Genomic DNA, 22,547 nt, shown 5'->3' with positions numbered 1-22,547 from the left:
TAAACAATTGTGTCATCATCCAATACGTGAGAAAAATTAGCCTAGCATACTGTTGGAATTAAACACGTAAGAGTGGAAGGAAATCACCGAAAATTGACGGGACATAATTAATCTTCAAGCTCTTGCACCAAAATAAAAGAAAATACCCAGCTGCCATCTTTGCATGTGCATGAATATATAAACATATATACTTTCCAGCCTCTTTCTTTGACTTTCAATTCCAGCCATATTTCCCTTTCTTTCTCCCTTGTTTTTCAGCCGACAGTTGTGACTTTTTCTCCACCAGGTTCTGCCTCCTATTTTCTCCAATCTGCCGGCACCAATGTATGTTTATAAATAATAGAATACAGCCCCAGCCGGCAGCCCTTTTATTCTTTCCAAAAGTTTGGCAGCCTAATGTTTTTAACTCCAGCCGGCAGTTTTCTCTCCAAAACAAAACAAAGAACAGGGTTTCAATGTTTTCTCCCAAGCTGTCGTTCTCTCCCCCCAATTTACTGCTTTCTGTTTGTACATATTAATTCCCCAGTAGACGGCCAACTTGTATATATATTTCAGCAGCAAGCAGCCTTATTAATTCCTCTCAATTTACTGCTTTCTATTTTTATATATTAATTCCCTACTAGCCGCCCAACTTGTATATATATTTCAGCCGCAAATAGCCTTATTAATTCCCCCAAAGCTGCCGTGAAATTGTCAGGATCTATTAACCTAGCAGCTCTCTTTTTTTTTCTCCTGTATCTCTTCTCTAGGTTTTTTTTCTTTCTTCCCCGCCGTTTCTGTAAGTGCATGTATATATACTTGAAATTAGCCAACTAACTTGACCAAAAAGAAACCTAAATTCATCCCCATGCAGCCCTTTTAGTTGTAACCCAATTGGAAGTCCAATTAAGTATTAAAGTTGAATTCCAAGGCATGTCCAATTGAGGCCCATTAATCAATTATTTCTCTCCAAGTACTCAATCTTCAAAGTGAAGCAAATCAGTCCTTCCATTTTTATAGTTACTTTGATTCCCAAAAATTGCATCCAATGGCCAATTTAATCCGCATACTTTGGATTTTGCTATTTCCGCCCTTTTTGCTTCTTTCCTTCCATTCCTTTTTATTCGTAAACTTTCACCTATTAAACGTAAAACATAACAATTTAGAATGTATTTTGTCAAAAGACTATCAAATATCGCTATTTTAGAGTCCCGAATAAGTATATAAAATACACTTATCAAATACCCCCAAACTTAAACATTTGTTTGCCCTCAAACAAAACTATTACATAAATAACAACAAACATACAAAAATATTTGGTTAGACCATTTAGCCCCCCCCCCCCCCCCCCCCTCCCTTTTTTTCTTTTAACAGATTAGATCAGCTGATGAAGGGCAGACAATTTTTTATACATGCCCAGTCTGCGCACACAAGGAAACTTTTTTATTCGTAGAGTTTCACCTATTAAACGTAAAACTTAATAATGTAGAATGTATTATATCAAAAGACTATGAAATATCGCTATTTTAGAGTCTCGAATTAGTGTATAAAATACACTTATCAAATACCCCCAAACTTAAACATTTGTTTGCCCTCAAACAAGACTATTACATAAATAACAACAAACATACAAAAATATTTGGTTAGACCATTTAGCCTTTTTTTTTTACCTCAGGATTTGAAATCACGGCATTAGATCTACAAACTGCTTCAAAGTGACAATACCAAACTAATATCCACTTTTTCAATGCAAAACCGACGTGTGTGTGTGAAGAACTAAGTAGACATTAATGAATTTTCAAGTTGTTCCCATTCCCGACCCTCTATGGTCAAATATATCTTTTCATCTCTCATAAGATTCACACACCCCAAAACTTATTCTTTTTACACTCTTTTCCCAGTGTGTGATCTAAGATTGAATTTTTATCACTATCCTCACCTCCCCAATTCAGGTGGATGTCACTAGTTGTAAGTTAACACATTAATGAATAAGGATTCTCAGATTATTTGATTGCTTCGACTGCCAAGATTCAATTAGGTTAATTATCCTTTATTGAAAGCCAAGTTCTCTCAAACAAGTGTTGGGACTTACAAGGCATTTAGTGCTTTTTTTTGGCACTCTTCCTTAAGCTTTCTAGATGACTCATGTAGCAGGCTTTAGGCTGATGACTCCCAAATCAGATGACTTTAGGGCACCAAGTTTTCAAATACCCTTACAGGCTTAATTACCCGAGTCAAAAAGGCTTCGAAGAGAGCTTTTTTTTGAGCAATTTTATCTCTGATTGCCTTTTAAATGACCCCTGTAACGAGCTTTAGGCCGATGAATCCCAAGTGAGATGACTTTAGGGCACCAGGTTTTAAGATACCCTTGCAGGCTTAATTGCTCGAGTCATAAAAGTGCATTTTAAATTTCAAAATATATGCCTTGATTAGTGCAATGCCCCTTATCACACACCTATTCAAGAAAATCGACCTCCAATTTAAGACTTTTACCCAATTTTATCCTATTAATCTCAGACAATCCACACAAAATTTTCACACAAGGAATCCATATTCATATCCGCATTTTCCTACAACAGTAAGATCTTTCCAAATTGTACTAAATTTGGTCTAAGAATAATTGGTTAGTATGGTTTTGGTAAAGCATCTATGTCCAACTTATTCAATCTATCAAGTACATGAATCAACTTACTTCATCATAATGTCAAACTCAGTTCTAGTGCATGTATAATATCAAGTTTTGCAAGTTCAAGTTTCAATCAATCTAGCATGCTTCCTATCTACAGTTCATAAATCAACGCCAAATCTCAAATTTAATCATCATTGTCAGCCAAACCGTCTAACCCACACAAGTACACAATCAAAAATAAGTAAAAATAAATGAAAATTTAACGTTTTTTTATTGGTAACATATGTAAACAGCGCACGAAGTCATACGAAAACCAAAAACACAAAGTGTTTTCCACCCCCAAACTTAAGTTCGACATTGTCGTCAATGTCTTAAAACATGATTAAGAATATAAGGGGATGTGGAAGAAAAGGACGAAGGTACTCCCTGAATTTTTCTATTGAACGTGGAAGATACTGTAGCTGACGGCCAGATAATCTTTCTTATCATGCTTTCCCCTTGGTCGATATTGGTTTGAGTATTCCATGACGTCATGTTCCTGCATATGGCAATCAAATCAAACAACAGGGATCAAATAATCCAAAACGTGTGTTACTCAGCCTAAACACTCGAAATAACCAACATTATATTTAAGGGCCTCGGTGAAAGCATGATTGGATGATGACACCACATAAATTAAATGTGCCTAAATCTAATGCAACTAATAATTAAAAGAAATCTATATGCAATGCGATGCGAAAAACAAAATAAAATAAAAGGTTTAAAATTTGGGTTGCCTCCCAATAAGCGCTTAATTTATAGTCTTTAGCTAGACTTTGTTGTCCTGGTTACTCTACATTATCAAGTGGTACGGTTGTTTTTTCAGTGGAGTAGTCACCTCCCCAATAAGATTTTAACCGTTATCCATTTACTTTGAACCTCCTTTGTTGATCTTGAGACACCACTTCAACAGCACCATATGGAAACACAGCAACTACTGTGAATGGACCGGACCACCTGGACTTTAGCTTTCCCGTAAAAAGCTTGAGGCGTGAATTGAACATCAATACTTGTTGACCAACCTCAAACTCCTTCTCCCTTATATGCCTGTCGTGCCATTTCTTGGTCTTTTCCTTGTAAATCTTTGCATTCTCATATGAATCCAAACAAAACTCATCTAGCTCATGAAGTTGTAGAACCCTCTTTTCTCCTGTTGCTCTCATATTGAAATTGAGCAAGTGTGTTGTCCAGTATGCTTTATGCTCTAACTCAACCGGCAGATGACAAGCTTTTCCAAATACCAGTCGATATGGAGACATGCCAATTGGAGTCTTAAATGCTGTTCTATACGCCCAAAGTGCATCGTCTAGTTTCTTAGCCCAATCTTTACGTGATGCATTGACCGTAGCTTCGAGAATCTACTTTAACTCCCTGTTAGAGATCTCCACCTACCCGCTAGTCTGAGGGTGGTATGGAGTCGAGACATGATGTTTCACTCCATATTTGGCCAATAGCGAAGCAAATAAGCGGTTGCAAAAATGTTTTCCACCGTCACTAATAATTGCCCTCGGGGTGCCATACCTCGTGAAAATATTTTTCTTCAGAAATTGAATCACTACTCGGCCGTCATTAGTTGGCAAAGCCACAGCTTCAACCCATTTGGACACGTAGTCCACTGCCACCAGTATATATTGTTGACCATAGGATGGAGGAAATGGTCCCATGAAGTCGATGCCCTAAACATCGAATATTTCAACCTCTAAAATACTGTTCAAAGGCATCTCGTTCCTCCTAGAGATATTTCCAGTCCTTCGGCACTTATCACAATGTTTCACCATTTAATGGGCGTCCTTGAACAACGTAGGCCAATAAAAACCCGATGGCCTTCTCCCTTGCTGTTGTTGCTGTTGGAACCCTGGTGGTTTATTCTGATTGCTTCCTCCCTGTTCTTGTCCTTGATTATTGGACCATGAAAAATTTGGATGGTTCTTCCAACCCGGATTAAATGTGTTGGAGAAAGGATTATTTTGCTGTCTCTGAAAGTTCTGTGCGTAGCTTACTTCTTCGGATTGACTAACATGTGTAGACGCCAAAGGGCAGTGTGTACTAGCATGATCCGCTCCACAGCCTTCGCAAACAGGTGGCGATTGGTGTACCATGTTGACTGACTTAGATAGATTGTCCATTTTCATGGTAAGAACTTCCATTTGCGCGGCCAATGCTGTCACTGCATCTACGTTGTGTAACCCTGATGTTTTCCTTGGAGCTTTCCTATCAGTTGGCCACATCGATTGGTTTTCAGCTATTTTTTCATACAGGTCATATGCCTCATCCACATCAAGTTTCATCACTGATCCTCCTGCAGAAGCATCTATCATATTTCTAAACTCTTGTTTTAGACCGTAGTAGAAAAGATATTGCTGAGCCTGCTTGGGAATGTCGATGTTGTGGCATTTTCTAAAAAAATTCTTGAACCTCTCCCATGCCTCAGGATAGCTCTCGAGATCTTTTTGCTTAAAGGTGTGGACGTCATTCCTAATTTGGTGAACTCGAGAAGGTGGAAAGAATTTCATCATAAATTTTTGAACCATATCATTCCATGATTGATTGCTTCCTGGTGGTAAACAAAGAAACCATTCTCTAGCAGTGTCCTTCAAGGTATGAGGGAATAATCTCATTCGGAATGCATCTGCTGATATCCCTTCGTGACTGATCACTTCACATAACATGAGAAAAGTAGAAATATGCTCATGAGGATTTTCCGTGGCTTTTCCAAAGAACTTGATGTCTTGGTGATTTTGAATCAAATTGATGACATCTGGTCGAAGGTAAAAATTAGGTTGTCCAAAAGGGGGGTTATATCACAGCAGGTTGCACTGGTGTGGGAATTGGATTGATGTAATCCCCAACTAAGACATGAGCTTCGTTCTGGTTAGCTCTCGGTTGATTTGGCTGTGGTATTTGCTTGTGAAGCTGAACTTGATGCTGTAGTTGATTTTGGTTGTCAGCCATTCTCCTTGATTGACGTTGAACTCTTTTGCGATTTCTAAATGTTCTTTCAATTTTGTGGTCTATTGGAAAGAGATCTGGCTCGTCAGGATTTTGCATAAACTAAAGTTGCCTAAAAAGTGTAATGGTAGCCTAAAAACAACTAAAAATTAAATGAAAATAAAAACAATAAAAGTAAAAATTTACCACGAGACGATCTTATTCCTAGTCCGAATTCATATGGTGAACATGCATTGACATCTAGGATTATCACATATGATCGAACATGCCACAAATATTATTCCTAATATTTATTGCCTGTGTGTTCTATCAACAATGTTCTACCTACCGTGAGTTTTCCAACACAACGAATAAGCAACTTATTGTCTTAATGGCACGCAAACATTAAAACAATATAAAGATGCATGTCAATGAAATCACAATGCAAGAAGTAACATAAAAACATAGGTCTCGAATTAAAACTAGTAATTAAACAATTGTGTCATCATCCAATACGTGAGAAAAATTAGCCTAGCATACTGTTGGAATTAAACACATAAGAGTGGAAGGAAATCACCGAAAATCGACGGAACATAATTAATCTTCAAGCTCTTGCACCAAAATAAAGGAAAATACCCAGCTGCCACCTTTGCATGTGCATGAATATATAAACATATATACTTTCCAGCCTCTTTCTTTGACTTTCAATTCCAGCCAGATTTCCCTTTCTTTCTCCCTTGTTTTTCAGCCGACAGTTGTGACTTTTTCTCCACCAGGTTCTGCCTCCTATTTTCTCCAATCTGCCGGCACCAATGTATGTTTATAAATAATAGAATACAGCCCCAGCCGGCAGCCCTTTTATTCTTTCCAACAGTTTGGCAGCCTAATGTTTTTAACTCCAGCCGGCAGTTTTCTCTCCAAAACAAAACAAAGAACAGGGTTTCAATGTTTTCTCCCAAGCTGCCGTTCTCTCTCCCCAATTTACTGCTTTCTGTTTGTGTATATTAATTCCCCAGTAGCTGGCCAACTTGTATATATATTTCAGTCGCAAGCAGCCTTATTAATTCCTCCCAATTTACTGCTTTCTGTTTGTATATATTAATTTCCCAGTAGCCGGCCAACTTGTATATATATTTCAGCCGCAAGTAGCCTTATTAATTCCCCCAAAGCTGCCGTGAAATTGTCAGGATCTATTAACCTAGCAGCTCTCTTTTTTTTTTCTCCTGTATCTCTTCTCTAGGTTTTTTTTCTTTCTTCCCTGCCGTTTCTGTGAGTGCATGTATATATACTTGAAATTAGCCAACTAACTTGACCAAAAAGAAACCCAAATTCATCCCCATGCAGCCCTTTTAGTTGTAACCCAATTGGAAGTCCAATTAAGTATTAAAGTTGAATTCCAAGGCATGTCCAATTGAGGCCCATTAATCAATTATTTCTCTCCAAGTACTCAATCTTCAAAGTGAAGCAAATCAGTCCTTCCATTTTTATAGTTACTTTGATTCCCAAAAATTGCATCCAATGGCCAATTTAATCCGTATACTTTGGATTTTGCTATTTCCGCCCTTTTTGCTTCTTTCCTTCCATTCCTTTTTATTCGTAGACTTTCACCTATTAAACATAAAACACAACAATTTAGAATGTATTTTGTCAAAAGACTATCAAATATCGCTATTTTAGAGTCCTGAATAAGTATATAAAATACACTTATCATGAAGAAAGGGCGATTTACTACTTGAGTAGATGGTTAACAAAATGTGAATGTAATTACTCTGCCATTGAAAAATTATGTCTTGCATTATATTTCACATGTACGAAATTAAGGGCTTATTTACGGCCCGTAACCCTTTATTTGATTTCTAGAGTAAATTTGGTTAAGTATATGTTCTCTCGCCCTATTTTACACCAAAGCGTAAGCCTTTGGACTTTAACGTTATCAGAATTCGAAACACAATACATACCCCAAAAGGCAATAAAAAATCAGGCTTTGGCTAACTTTTTGGCCGATCATCCATGCTTTGACATGCCTGAAGAAATTGAATTAGAAATTGATTTATTCGAATTAAAACCTTGGGTTTTATATTTCGATGGGTCAAAAACCTCTAAAGGTGCAGGAGTAGGAGTAACATTGATAAATCCTTTAGGGATTTGTTACAAGTTCTCATTCACTTTGGATAGGATGTGTACCGATAATCAAGCCGAATATGAAGCCTTAATCGTGGGTTTAGAATTAATGATAGCTATGCAGATAAAGAATGTGATTGTTAGAGGCGATTCTCACTTGGTAATTCACCAATTGATCGATGATTTTAAGTGCCAAAGTGATTCCATTATAAGTCAATATGAAATCGCCCAAGAATTGTTGGAAGAATTAGACCAAGTAGAGCTTCAATGTGTTAATAGGGTATATAATGACATAGCAAATGAGTTGGCCCAGATGGTCTCAGGGTATTCAAAGATTTTAAATTGGAAATCTACTTGTGAATATAGAGTAATATTGCCCGTAGTCCAAAGAAGGTCGAGAATGACTGAAATTCATTGCATACAAGATGGAGATGCAATATATTAGAGGGTAGAGATTAAAAGGTTCCTTAAAGAACCTAATAAAGGAGGTAGTAGAAAAATGAAGTTGCATTTGCTAAACTATACATTGATAGATGAAGAGTTGTTTAAGAAACGCTTTAATGGTATATTACTAAAATGTGTAAGTTTGCAAGAAGTCAGAACAATCATGGTTGAAGAGCATGAAGGGATATGTGGAGCTCATCAAGCTGGCCAAAAGATGAGATGGTTAATTATTAGGAATTGATATTTTTTGCCCAAGATGGGAGAATCATGTGTTCAATATGCGAAGAGTTGTCTAGCGTGCCAAAAGTATGGTCCAATACAAAGGGCGCCAGCAAGAGAGATGACACCCATTATCAAACCCTGGCCGTTCAAGGGTTGGGCGATAGACCTGATAGGGAAGATTTATCCCCCATCGTCCAAGCAACATAGATTTGTTATAGTTACAACTAATTTTTTCACTAAGTGGGTAGAAGCGATACCTTTAAAGGAAATCATCCAAAAGAGTATCATAGAATTTATTCGTGATCATATTATTTATAGATTTGGGGTTCCACAAACTTTGATGGTAGATCACGAAACTTTTTTGAATGGAGATCAAGTGAAGAAATTCTTGAGCGAGTTTGGAGTTAAGTTAGTGAACTCCACGCCATATTACGCTCAATCCAACGGATTGGCAGAATCTTCTAATAAGATTCTAAAAAATATCATAAGGAAAATGATAGATGAAAATACTAGAAACTGGCACGAATGTCTAAACTAGGCCTTATGGGCTTAAAGGACGTCGCCTCGGTCAAGTACCAAAGTTACTCCTTTTCAACATACTTATGGACAGGAGGCCGTTTTGCCTATGAAAATCAATGTGCAATCAATCAGAGTGTGTTTGCAATATAAGTTAAGTGATGGTGAGTATACTGAATCACTAGTTCAAAACTTATTAGAGTTGGACGAATTAAAGTTGGACGTCCTAGATAGATTGCAATTCAAAAACAAAGGATGACTAAGTTTTATAATAAAAAAGTTATAGCCAAGTGATTTAGTCTGAGCGAATTGGTTTGAAAAACAATACTCCCTTTGGATAGCAAGGATCCAAAGTATGAGAAGTGGTCACCCAATTGGGAAAGGGCCATATAAAGTAAATAGTGTGTTGCCTGATGAAGCCTATCATTTAGAAGATTTAGATGATACCAAGCACATGAGGTTCTTTAATGGCAAATATTTAAAAAAGTATGTTCCTTCCTTATGGGAAAGTGAACAAATAAAAGTGTAATCAATATAATTGCGTTGAACGATCGTAGATAAATAAGGTAAGAACGAAATACGTTCAAATAAATTCCTTTGTTATCAAATATTCATTACAAATTGTGAGATACAAAATACTAAATTCTCTATGAGCTACAATTGAGAGCAAACTAATTTCTCGATCGATCGCCAAGTAAGAGGGTGAACTGGCCTTGATCGCCGTCCTGATCGCACTGCTGCAAGGGCAGGCAGAGAGGCCGAGAAGCACTCTCAACAAGCAAAAAGGAAGAAAAGCACCTTCAAATCGCCTGCCTAATTGCATTACTGCAATAACGGGCAAGGAGACTAAGAAGCACTCTCAGCAAGCGAAGTGGCTTGAAAGGTATCCTCAAAAATCGCCTTCCATCATTGAACTCCTTATAGAGAACATGGAGACGATGGGAAGACTTTCGCTGGCCAAAGAATATTTCCTATGTCTCTCATACCAAAGGTGACACAAATACAGATAGCAAAATGGGCGGATCAAATGATCCATTTCTATGGAAGACGAAAATTTTGAATCAATTGTTGAGATGCCAAACGATGGCAGCAAATTAGTTTTTGAAGAAAAGAATGGAAATGAAAATGATAAGTGCGAAATACACACGCATTTATAGAGGTGTGAAGGTGAAAAGACAGAATATGAACGGCCACATTCGTGCCTAACAACTGAAATCAAATGGCCCAAAGTCTTGGGAAAAGAGACGGGAATACCAAGAAAGAATGTACATAAATCTTAGCATAAAGCAATTAAATGCTTGGGGGGTTGACGATTAAGGACAACGTCAATTAATATGCAAGTAGACAAAATAGTCGTTCATTGACGACGATAGCTGCTGTTACATTCAAAATTGGCAATGGCAATTAGTGCGAAATTACAAAAGAAAAGTTAAGCCATTGGATATCTTAATTGCAATTCACCCCAAGCCGACCGTATTCTTTCCCTAAGTCTTCCCCAATCTTCGCTCTGTTGAGAAGACATTTAATTCAACTACAAAATCATCATCAACCTCCAGCTTTTTATACTGCTCAATCAAAGACTTGGTTCGTTCAATTCCTTGGGAAGTATTACGCTTTTTAGCATCCATTCTCGCCCTACAGTCGTTCATCTTTGCTTGAAGCTCCTTCATCTCTGCAGCCAGGCTTATCATCAAAGAGTCTTCGATCATAAAGTCGGAAGAGATTTCTTTCAATTCATCCTTGGCTTTGTTAATCTCTAGAAGTAAAGACTCTCTTTTAGATGCAGCACGAAGATATTGAGTACTCTTGACCTTCAATTCAACATTTTTAGCTAGCAAGGAGAGGATGTCAGAGTGGACAACCTTCAATGTCGTTTTAAAGTCAGCAGAAACATTGAGCGACAAAAATGTAAGTGCTTGCGCCAATTTCGCACTCAATAGCTCAAACTTATCCTTATGTTTAGTAGCACTAGCCTGGCCGATATCCATGTCCATAAGAGACACATACTCAAGTACCGACTGCTTGAGAGACTTCATATTTTCCTCCGAAAAAGTAGAAGATGAAGCAGAAGGATGCCTGGTTGAAGTAGGGCGAGACGTCTTGACTTGTCCCTAGGAAGTGAACAAGTCCTGGATGGAGCGCACATTCTCATCAGCACCCTGCAAAGAAAAATGCCAACATTGAGGACTTTCACTACAATAAACGAAGTGAAAATGAAAGTGAAGCAAAAGGTTACCTCATCAGCAATCTTGGGAAGTTCAGGCATATCATCAGTTGGCTCCACCACCTGTGGAGACTTCCCCTTATTTGGGCGAGAATACTCTGCCACAACGGGCAGGCCCATGGGAGCCTTTGCATAATTTAAGAAGCAACGAATCAAAAACTAGTAGCACAAGCAAAGGTAAAACATTAAAATATGTATTACCTTCTGGTTCGACATTTGGGGGGTCGTCGCCCTGGAAAGAAGGTGGCCCTTCTACTGGTTGTGATGAAGATTTCGGGACTAAGGGTTTCTCTTTAAGTATAGTCCCTTCATCAGCTGATTTGGCCGAAGCAGTTTCAGCAGAAGATGATGAAGCAGGAGTCCCCAAAACCAAAGCATTCGAAGGAGAGACTGAACTTTTTTGAGAAATTCATTTAAACCATTAGTACATAGAAAAATATGTTTGTGAATAAACAAATTCAATTACCTTTCTCCTAAGGATGAGAGGAGCGTCATCATCATCATCATTATCATCCCGCAAAATGGGAGATGCTGAAGCTGACCGTTTGCGGCTTAAGGCACCTTTAGCTGCAGTAGCCTTGGCAAGTGGAGAAGCAGATGGACGGATAGGATGTTTAGCGCGAGCAGGGGAGGAATGATTCCTAATGGACACAGAGGTGACCAAAATAGGAGAAGTAGAAGAAGTATCTGGCTGATCCAGTAAATGGAAGGCACGATTAGCATCAGTTGCAAACAATCTGCGTTTTACTGATGACCATAGCTGTTTAAAAAGAGGATGGACGACATAGCTAGAATTGAAAGGGCCTAATGAAAATTTGCTCGTCAAAAGAATGTTGCGAGCATCTACAGCTTGTGCTTCTGCCTTATTAATAGTGTGAAAATGATCTGTCAAATTTTTGGAGTAGCAAGTAGGAATAGGCCAAGTTTGGCCAAAACCAAGTTGGCGAGCAAAAAATTGAGGAACATATATTTCAACCCTAGCCTTGGCATTGGTTCTAGTTAAAATATCGTGCAACAAATCCCTCCCAATCAAAAACTGAACCCAAACAAGCAGAGAAGCGCTCGCACTATCCAGGATGGATGGAGGTTGCACATAATCTGGAGTCAAGTGAGCAGAAAAAGGAAAGAAGGAAGGAATCGAATTTAAGGTGTAAAAGAATGAAAAAATGTCCCTACTGGACATATTTACAGGTTTCAATGGGTCAATGGCTAGCCCATAGCAACTAGCAGAACGAAGGGAAATGGATGGAGCACCAAGTGGTGGAAAGTATGCTCTCAACCACAGTTAAGTGAACTAAAGGGGCCACTGCCAGTGGGAAATGCACCATTCTTCAGTTGAGATTGAAGGGAAGTCATGCCTCTATAAAGGGCAGCTAAAAAGAAGGAATATAAGTTCAAAGGCCTACCATGCGCCAATTCATGCGCTATGGGTAAATAGCTCATAGAAAGTTTCATACTTGGCACGCGGAGAATATATGTACAGAGCCAAATTTGAAGAAAGGCCACACGCTTAGTGTGTGAAGGTTCAGCGCTTGAATGATTATAAAAACCTTGCATGCTCGAATAGGACTCAGTAAGTTTCTTGTCAAATTTCGGGCCAACATTGGAAATCAAGATACCAAGAAAGATGGTATCGCCTAAAGACGGAAGATTTACTAGGGCTCCAACGTCCTTTAAAGTAATTGACATGGGACCAAGAGGGAAAACGAAGGTATTATATTCAGAAGACCAAAAACTCAAAGCAATCGGAAAAAGCACTGGGTCGAAAATTAGGGGTTGAAGAGCGATTTCTAATAAGTCTGAAATCCTAGCACAATCAAAAATCGCCTTGGTAGTGCCATGATTCACAAGATGTGCATGCCATCCACGAAAAATAACATCAACTTTGGGCCAAGTGCGAATACCTTTTTCGCGAATCGGCCTCAATGGCAGAGAGTTCAGGAACGGAGGGTCTTGAGTGCAAGGGAATAGTTGGCCCACCGCCACTTGTCCAACGGCTTCAGCATTATTGAATGATGGACCCAGATAGAATTCATTGAGGTCAGCATTGGCTTGTGCAAGGAAGTTTGGATTTACATACGGCCTAGTAAGGATTTTCTGGAAATCTTCGAAACTAAAAGAATCATCAGATTGAGTTTGTGAAGCCGCCATTGGGTGCAAAGTATAGCTTTGTTAAGATTTGCCTGAGAAACGTAGCAAAGAAACAAGAAGATGAACAGTAAAATAGTGAGGAGGAAGCGCGAAATATAGAGACGTGGTTTAGTGGTGCGATGAAATGGCGTGTCTTTTGGGTTTATAAGGGTTTGTAACGTTGCACCTTTTCAGGCTATAGAAGGAAATAATCATTAAAATTCTTGGGAATTTCAAATGTTGCTGGAAAATACAAAGTGAATATGGCAAAGATTAATAATTGGTATTAATTCTACCATATTGGGGGGTAATTGTTGACACACTAAAAGTGCAGCCCAAACAAAATAACTTAAAGAGTGAAGCCCAATTGGGGAGTCGAAGAAAAAGGTCCAAATAGGATTATTGATGAATGCAGTGGAAGTCCATGAATACAGTAACATCATCGCCCAAGCTTGCAAGACGCCCAGAATCTGAGCGAATAGAGTGCCTTACTGTCGCCTAGAGTGATGACCCCGTTCTCGCCCAAACCTTCGAATCGGCCAGGATCTTAGCAAATATAAAATATTATGGTTATCCAGAATAGCAGTTATTGAGTAATCTTATCACATTCCACAATTCAAGGAGCCCAGTTGAAGGCGGTTGAACGACAAAGAGTAATGACAGCAGTTAGAGACGGCAGTTCCACAACAATTTAGCCATCATAAAGAAAGTGGGTAGTTTTAAAGCAATCACGCAGTTTTCAAGCGGTTTGTCACAAGGAAATCATCAAGGGAATATAAAAAGGAGGAGAAGACATAGAGAAAAAGGGAATCAAACACTCTCAAACAGAGAATATGTAATTTTAATTTCTTAACTTAAATTTAAACACTTCTTTTAGTACTCGTGTGCTTGCGCCTCTTGGAGGCATTCTGTTTATTTCTAATTGTAAATCATCGCCAATAAAACACCCCTTTTTGGGACTTTGTCTCAAGAGGTTTGTTCCTTACATAGTCGTCTGATCCGTTTTTTAATTGTTAGCGACTACCCGCGCGAAACAACGTCGTAATGTAGATGCTATCCATATAATGTACTAAAAACAAATCTTGAGAACAGATCTCACCTCAGAGTGAATAATCTCTTAATTCTATGAAGTTATTGATAAGTATATTTTATGCACTTCTTTAGGCCATTAAATATGAGTATTTAAAAGTATTTTTTGATAAATTATAGATTAATCTCTTACATATATTGTTTGTTAGGTAAAATTCAATGATTGGATTGAAATTGGAAGAAAGGAATGAAAATTGGCGAAAAGGAAAGATTCTCAAAGTTCAGGGACCAAATTTCAAATATCTAAAAGTTGATAATGGAATCCATTGTGTGAAGTTAAAAGTCAACGGAATAGAAATTGCACATTAAAAGGATCTAAGATGAACAAAAGAGTAAAAGTGGGACTAAAATGGAAATTGGTGAAAGTAGAATGAGGTTGCAATATCACCCTATGAAGGGTTACAATCACAACTGATAAGTGTATAAATTAAGTCGTTAAATTTGATTGATTGTAATTAATTTTGATGAATTATGATTTAATTAGTTGTTAATTTCATTTGTTAAGTAGAACCCAAGACAAATTGGATGAATTACACAAAAAATGAAAAATGGGCAAAAAAAGGTAAAAATACAAAGTATGGGATTAATTGTAAACTTTCAATAGTTGATTTGGACCTTGAAGTGATGATTGAAGACCTTGTGGAATCAATTGATCAAAGGTGGAAGTAAAAGGGCCAAAGTTGCACAAGAAAAAGATTACATTAAATGGAGAATTAAAGCTAAGGACTAAAACGAAAAATCCTGAAAGTGTTGTACCTCGCGCGAGATAAAAGAATGTCAAGTCATCTGGATCCCACATGCGGTGGTAAATCAAGGACCAATATTCGAAAATTCTGGCCGCCATTATGTCTTCTTGGACTTGAATTTTACACAGAATTCTGGGCAGATTTTTGGAGGCTTGTACACGTTTGAGTTCCTGGCCATGCAATGCATGGCTTGAATTTTGTTTAAGGTGATATTAGTGTGGTGATTTATATTAGTATTGAATTTTTATTGTAATTCACTATTTTTAGCTTGTTTCATTTACTATGCTCTAATAAAGATTTTCATGTAGAATTTTTTTTGAGCTGTTTAGATGGAAAATAGTAGTTATACTTTTCAATAGGCAAATTCGTAGTAATAATTTTGTTTTGTGCGTGAAATAGGTTTTTTAAGTGTATATGAAAACTTGGTTATTATTATTTGCTGCAAATTATGTGAAACGTTTGCGCTGTAATTATTCTCAAAGTTCATGACATTTCCCAACGAGTAGCAAAAATAAGTGCAGCAACATACCTGTTCATAAATATATTAGAAAGTTATATTTAAAGTATAAAATGAGAAGTATAAATATGGATTTGCTTTTATTTGTCCTAAATGAGTTGGTAAGAAGTATTTCTCTACGATTTCATCTGCAGTAGTTAATAAATAAATTATATTATTATAGATTATTTAACTTAATCTTATAAATATATAGACTGCTAAAGAAATTACTATGATGGTTGATAAAAATTCTATAAAAATTCATATGATCAATTTTTCTAATCGTTTTATTGAATAATGATAATACATTTAACGAATATATAAATTATTTGCATAATGATTGTATTTAAAACACGTTGAATTAAACTTGTATAGAAAGAAAATTGAAATACAAATGGGATTATAATGATCACTTTCAAAAGTTGAATTAAGCTTGTAGAGAAAGAAAATTGAAATTCAAATGAGATTATAATGATCACTTTCAAAAGTTAATAGCGTTATTACAAAAGGAAGAAAATGAAACATTGATAAGAAATTGTTAAAACGACAATTCTTTGATATACTTGCTATTTGAATACATGATACTTACATGATGGGTGATGAAAAGCTTTTTGTTCTTGGTTTCGACATCAATCATGATAGGGCATACCTATTAAAGCAAGAGAAAGCCTATTAGCAGAAGTAGAAAGAAACAAGACTAAAGTATATGTAGAAAAAATTGAGATTGAATTAATTAATGAATATAGACATTTATTTTGGTAATGCTTTTACCTTATTATAACTTTTGCTTTACATGATGGGGACATTATAAAAAAAAAAAAAGGTTACCTGCTTTGTTATAGTTATGATAAATATGGACGGAAAAAATATTCATTTTGACAGATATCTGTGACAATTTTTCGTCTGTATAAACGTATTTTCTCAGTTGAAACTACTTCTAATGGATATCCGAAAATGAAGCATTCAATGTATTTGAGAAGAAGAACTCCAGAGTTTGGCCTACGAAAAAATAGTTTGAAGTTATTTTATAGTAATGCTATAAATGTAAAATAAAATTGAATAGAAAAATAAATATTAAAGTAAATTGTTGAGATACTTACCCATTATTTTGAGAAGGTAGATACGGTATGATTTCCAATTTCATACGTTTATTTCTATGTTTTCGTAAATTTGGCTTCCCGAAGAAAATGTCAGTAGCTATTAATAATGATTGTACTACATCAAAAACTGGGGCTGCACGCAACTTGATTGCATCTGGTGTATGAATGTTGTGGCTGCAATCATATACTTGAAATTTCCACTTTTCAAAATCAACAAGAAAAATAAACCAACTGTTGCCTGGATATGCGACTGGAATCAATAAATAGTTGTATGTTATCCAGGGTCGAGCAAAGGTAGGTAATTCTCCTTTTGTGTATTGCTCTAATGCCTGAAAATTATTCATAGAAGCGGTTGCTCCTCGTTTGATCGTTGTGTACCAATGAACACACTCATTCTCGAATCGAAAGTCCATGATTGCATATTCTTTGGAAACCGGGGAAGATGTATCATAAATGAGTCTTCGCAACAGCTTTAATTCTATATCAGTATGCTAGTAAAAAAAATTTAAATTAGCTATATTAATAACGAAGTAAAATTAATTAAGATTGCTAAAGTTGACTTACCACAATATTTATATCTTTAATTTGATTTATTATATTCATCAGCGAATGTCTTGCGTATTGATTGTCGATTTCATCTTTCCAGTATGCACTATATAAGAAAAAAATGAAATTGTTATTAAATAAGTAAAATATGAAATAGAATATTTAAGTTAACGAAGTTAATTTTAATATCTTACTCTGATGGATTTTCTGATATCCATTCTCTAATGTTTTTGTATTTGTCGATGTTATAATCTTCCAAAGTATTCGTTGCCGTTGGTGATGGAGATTGTGTCTCTTTTTGCTTACCTTTTTTTTCTTTTGTTGATCTTTCGACGTCTTCTGCATGTTCAGATGTTGAAGGCATTTCAAATTCAGCTTGATTTGTTGGAGGGGGCAAATCATGTTGTACAGAGGCTACAATTGATTCCATATGTGATTTCCAGTTGGTTAACTGATTTTGCATATTTTGATTTTGTTCATCAATGTAAGACTTCATTAAACCGAAACTGGTATCTACATAAGAATGCATGTCTGATTGTATGCCTTGAAAATGTTCCTCTTGATTTTTTTGCTGCACTTCAAAAAATTGTTTTTGATTGTCAAGAAGTGTCTGACAGAGAGTTTGTTGATTTTCAAGAATCGTATGATACTGAGCTTCTTGCTTTGTTGCTTCTTGAACGATCTGTGTCTTCAAGCTGTCGTAGAAACCAAAGACATCTTGTCTGTGTATATTGAACATCTGTTCCATATCTTGCTTAGTTACATAGTCTGAAGTACCGGAAGAAGTAGATTCAATTCTATTTGAACTGTGTACAGTTGTTTCTTGTGGATGTATGTTATATGCTCGAATTTGTTCTGTTGTATTTTCCAATTCACCATTGACAATGCTGTCTAGTGTACAATGTTGGTTGTCAGTTGGTAGTGAAAGAGTTGTATACCAGAATGTTTCCAATTCTGCTTCAGTAGGATTTAACGTTGCAATTACTGTAATCTATAATTGTAATATTGTAATAAAATATTAGACGTATTCTATAAAAGTTATTTATAAAGAATAAAAGATATATTTAATTGTATACTGAAATGAACATACCTCTTCAGTAGCTAAAAATTCTTTAATAACATTTTCCGCTAATACCATTTGAGGCTGCCATTTATGCATTCGTGGACATTTTAAACTTGTACGGATACGGTAACCAAATTGTCGTCCAATTTTAGGAAAAGCTTCGTATATCCAATACTGAAATATAAGTAAAAAGGAATGTTAACGTTTTTTACATGATTAAAATATATCGAATAGGGAATAAATGTAAGAAAATTACCTGGAATACAAGTGGATAACCATGCAATGAATATTTACATTCTGCTTGGTTATTTTGTTGCATTCTTCGTATTCTTTCAAGCTGTGATTTTTGTAATGAATGTAATAGACCAAAATATGCCTTACGTCCCCATGGATACATAAGAAATTCATCAAGCTGTTCAACCATTCCAAGAGTTCTGTAATCGATGTGTCTTCCAATTGGTTTTAAAACACATTCGACAAACATAACTAATCCTAACTTAAATTTATCTTCTCGATCTTCACATATATGAAATACTTCAGAAAGTCTTATCATAGTTATTCGTTTTGAACCATCAAAGTATTCATCTCTAAGTCGAGTATTACTAAAATTTAGATCAATAGTAGGTTCATGACATGGCAATCCAGTTATGAGACAAAATTCTTGTAGGCCAAAACGAGCTACACGATCGTCTAGTTGTACCCAAACTTCGTTATTTTTACCACAGTTTATAAGTCTCATTATAAACTCATGTGTTAACTTGCTGCTAAATTTGTCGTTTTGCTTCTTATTCATATTTCCACAAATGAATCCATGGAATGGACTGCACAATAAAGAGGTTTGATCATCTGCATTTATAAGTTCTACAAAATCTTTAAAATATTGATGATTTGCAAATTGAGTAATTGTAGCAGAGAACCATTGATTTGGAGATAATATGTATTCTAGTGACATCTGCAAAAAGTAATAAAAAAACTGTTTAGTAGTCAACAAATTTATTCATATACTAATGTAACATAATTTTTTAGAAACTGGCTAATTTTGTTCGTGATGATGAATAACATTTTAGAAACTGTAACTTCATGAAAAAAATGTAGTATTATATCTATACTATTTGAACCATTGTGTTTTGTGTTTGATGTGAAACTTTATATATATATTGTGATGGAAAGGATAATTGGTTACAATTGTATGAAACTTTATGATATTTTTACAGTTTCATATTAGAAATATAATAGTACAATAAATAAATCGAAACAACATAATTTGTACTATGATTGATATGTAGTTCGAATTAATAAAATTTGTTAACTTTAATATTTATGCAATATATTTAAAGAAAAAATTATACGAAAGATAAAATAAATCAAATGATAGTTAATAACTATATGTGTATAAAACATAGAAAAACGAAAATTTTGATTAAGTTCATTATGTTCACCTTTAGATAAAATGAATTTATATGTATAATTTAAATAAACAAAAATGAAGATATGTATGTTTGTGAAAGGGTTTTTAATTAAAAAAATTATGGTATAATGTAATTAAGAATTATAGTAATTAAAAAATTAATTAATTAAAAGAAATTTTTTTTGATGTTAATAGATAATCGAAATTTTTTACATTAGACGTGGTAGTTGATCGTAGAAAAGAAATTATATTAAATATGTTAAATTTGTATTTTTTTGAAGTACTAAATTTGAGAAACTAAATTTGTATTTTTTTGTGAAAGGGTTTTTAATAAAAAAAATTATGGTATAATGTAATTGAGAATTATAGTAATTAAAAAATTAATTAAGTAAAAGAAACATTTTTTGATGTTAATAGATAATTGAAATTTTTTACATTAGACGTGGTAGTTGATCGTAGAAAAGGAATTATATTAAATGTGTTAAATTTGTATTTTTTTGAAGTACTAAATTCGAGAAATTAAATGTTATAATTAAAAGATTAAAAATAAATATTTAACAAGGAATGTTAAAATACATTTAGCCCTCGCATTTTATTTTATTCTTGAATATGGAAATTTGATATTAAAATTCTAAATATAAAAAAATGTATTTTTGAGTCGAATTTAGGAAAAGAATATTATTATTTATTGAAAGTAAAATTTTATTCTTGAATATGGAAATTTGATATTAAAATTCTAAATATAAAAAATGAATTTTTGAGTCGAAATTTGGAAACGAATATAATTATTTAATGAAATTAAAAGGGTTACGAAAAATTTTACGATGACTGTTTATATAATAATTTGTATTTATTGTAAAATATTTTTAATTTTATAAATAATGAAAGATGAGTTTTATATTATAAGTTGTATTTATTGTAAAATGTTTTAAATTTTTATAAATAATAATTTTTTGGGTATAATGTATATATTTTTTTATTTTAACGTTTTGAGTGTTCCCAAAGGAACACTTCGTGCAGCACGGAGTGTTCCCAAAAGGAACACTCCGCGCTGCACAGAGTGTTGAACACTTCCGGCTGCGCGGAGTGATCTCTCGCGTAGCGCCGAGTATAAAGGCGCCAAGATCACCCCGCGCAGCCCGAAGCGATCTTTGCGCAGTCGGGAGTGTGGTCACTCCGAGCAGCTTTCTAAATTTAAAATTTTCATGTTCTTCGAGATATTAACAAACTTGAGATTCAGTAAATGTTCTTCGAGATATTAACAAACTTGAGGTTCCGTAAGAGGAGCTGCTCAACAGCTAGTGATAGATTCAATATTTTTTGGCCTAATGAAAATGATTGAGATTTGCATGAATAAGTTTTAGGTTTCATTTTAGCTTTGATATTCATATTATTGAAGAATTTGTTGGCTGATGAATTTGTATCCAAAATATTCTTTGAATTCCTCTACATTTTTTCTTATCCCAAGACATGGTGGAAGTGATGGATTGCATGCGTTCATTCGTTTGACTATGCAGTGACAGACATGGTATGGTATACTATTCATATATATAATGCAGATTAAATACTTGCAGTAAAGAAAAGTGACACATAATTTTGCATGATTTTCCTAATATAATAGAATTGATAAACCACATATTCTCTATACGATAAATATATTCGAAATTTATTTTCATTGGAAAGAAGATTACCTTTCTTCCTGGTGGTTGAACTTAGTTTCCTTTTGAGAACTTTGAAAATTGAGAGAAAATGTTTTTGAGACGTGTGAAATGGTAGTGAAAGGATGGTTAAATAGTTGAATATGGGTAGTTAAATGTGCGTAAGTAGTATTTTGAATGTTGGTTAGAAAATGTGGATAGGTAGGTTTGGATAGTAGTTTAAATGTGGGTAGATAGATGTTGTTAACTACCATGTGGGTAGTTGAAATGTACAAATGTTTCATTTACTATTTAATTTTTTTTTTTTTTTGGGGTTTTTTATTTTTGAATTTTTTTTTTTTTTTGGGGTTTTTTATTTTTGAATTTTTTTTTTTTTTTGGGGTTTTTTATTTTTGAATTTTTTTTTTTTTTTGTTGGTGTTTTTTACTTATGAATTATTTTCTGTTTGTTGTGGATTTTGTAAAATCGTATTTTTTTTCGTTTATTTATATATGTAGAAGAGAGAGTTTGCATGAAAAGTAAAATTATATGTAATTGTTGATGTAAGTTTATGAAAATATTTATTGACTGAAATAATTGACGGTATAAATTAAAAAATTTGTTTAAAAGTTCATTTAAAAGCGAGGTAAGTAGACTTTGTTGGATAATTACAAAATGAAAAATGTGAGTATATTGAACTTATGTTTTAAGATATGTATAATTGAAGAGGAAACTATGTTTAAGTAATAGATAAATTGAAATATGTATTTAAAAAGGTTGTTTTTTATTCATAATAAAATGATAGGATATAAGTGGTTAAACTGTTGAAGGTAGTACGTATCTTATTGGGAATTATCATGTTACATAATTCTTTCTATGTGAAATCATTTAGATCAATGAAATTAATTCTTCCTTTATCATATGTTATAATTATTAAGTTTATAAAAAAAGAAAATACTTTATCGTAACATAGTGTTTTCTTAATGAATTAAATATTTATATTTTAAAAGAAAGCAGAGGTGAATTTAGTTTTTTACAAGCATGCAATTAAAAGAAAATGAATAAATTTATATTTTTTCTTATTTTGTTAAATTATTTAGTTTTTTAAGTAAAAGAGACAGTTTGCACAAAGAGTACAGTTATATAAACGATATAATTAATTACCAATTAACTATATAAACGAAACAGTTTGTTTAAAAGATTATTTAAAAGCTAGGTAAACTTTATTGG

At 34.5% G+C, this 22,547-nt stretch overlaps 3 protein-coding genes across 3 annotated transcripts; all 3 read right to left on the bottom strand.

Moving 5' to 3' along the window:
• Window positions 1-214: 214 nt before the first annotated feature.
• LOC111377925 lies at window positions 215-4,311 on the bottom strand. The gene is made up of 6 exons (XM_023001080.1): window positions 4,040-4,311; window positions 3,520-3,931; window positions 3,065-3,146; window positions 1,050-1,117; window positions 633-776; window positions 215-310 (listed from the first exon to the last, which is right to left on the bottom strand). The coding sequence occupies exons 1-6, from the start codon at window positions 4,309-4,311 to the stop codon at window positions 215-217; spliced, it is 1,074 nt and encodes a 357-aa protein (XP_022856848.1).
• Window positions 4,312-4,425: 114 nt separating this feature from the next.
• On the bottom strand, window positions 4,426-5,316 carry LOC111377924. Its single transcript, XM_023001078.1, has one exon. The coding sequence runs from the start codon at window positions 5,314-5,316 to the stop codon at window positions 4,426-4,428; it is 891 nt and encodes a 296-aa protein (XP_022856846.1).
• Window positions 5,317-17,158: 11,842 nt separating this feature from the next.
• LOC111377920 lies at window positions 17,159-21,492 on the bottom strand. The gene is made up of 3 exons (XM_023001073.1): window positions 21,372-21,492; window positions 17,404-17,666; window positions 17,159-17,315 (listed from the first exon to the last, which is right to left on the bottom strand). Exons 2-3 carry the CDS (start codon window positions 17,637-17,639, stop codon window positions 17,213-17,215), a joined length of 339 nt encoding a protein of 112 aa, XP_022856841.1. The 5' UTR covers window positions 17,640-17,666; window positions 21,372-21,492; the 3' UTR covers window positions 17,159-17,212.
• Window positions 21,493-22,547: the final 1,055 nt, after the last annotated feature.

Source organism: Olea europaea, unplaced genomic scaffold (assembly GCF_002742605.1).
Source record: "Olea europaea var. sylvestris unplaced genomic scaffold, O_europaea_v1 scaffold1747, whole genome shotgun sequence".
Lineage (NCBI taxonomy): Eukaryota > Viridiplantae > Streptophyta > Magnoliopsida > Lamiales > Oleaceae > Olea > Olea europaea.
This window is presented reverse-complemented; position numbering and strand designations above follow the sequence as displayed.

Bases quoted from the DNA above. Each gene is read 5' to 3' on its own strand.
- LOC111377920 (XM_023001073.1), bottom strand. From the start codon at position 17,639: ATGGAATCAATTGTAGCCTCTGTACAACATGATTTGCCCCCTCCAACA. The intron at 17,316-17,403 runs GTAAGATATTAA...TTTCTTATATAG, and splicing joins ATATCAGAAAATCCATCAGA to TGCATACTGGAAAGATGAAA.
- LOC111377924 (XM_023001078.1), bottom strand. From the start codon at position 5,316: ATGTTATGTGAAGTGATCAGTCACGAAGGGATATCAGCAGATGCATTC.
- LOC111377925 (XM_023001080.1), bottom strand. From the start codon at position 4,311: ATGGGACCATTTCCTCCATCCTATGGTCAACAATATATACTGGTGGCA. The intron at 3,932-4,039 runs GTAGGTGGAGAT...TTGGGCGTATAG, and splicing joins TACCACCCTCAGACTAGCGG to AACAGCATTTAAGACTCCAA. The intron at 777-1,049 runs GTATGCGGATTA...ATGCACTTACAG, and splicing joins CGGAAATAGCAAAATCCAAA to AAACGGCGGGGAAGAAAGAA.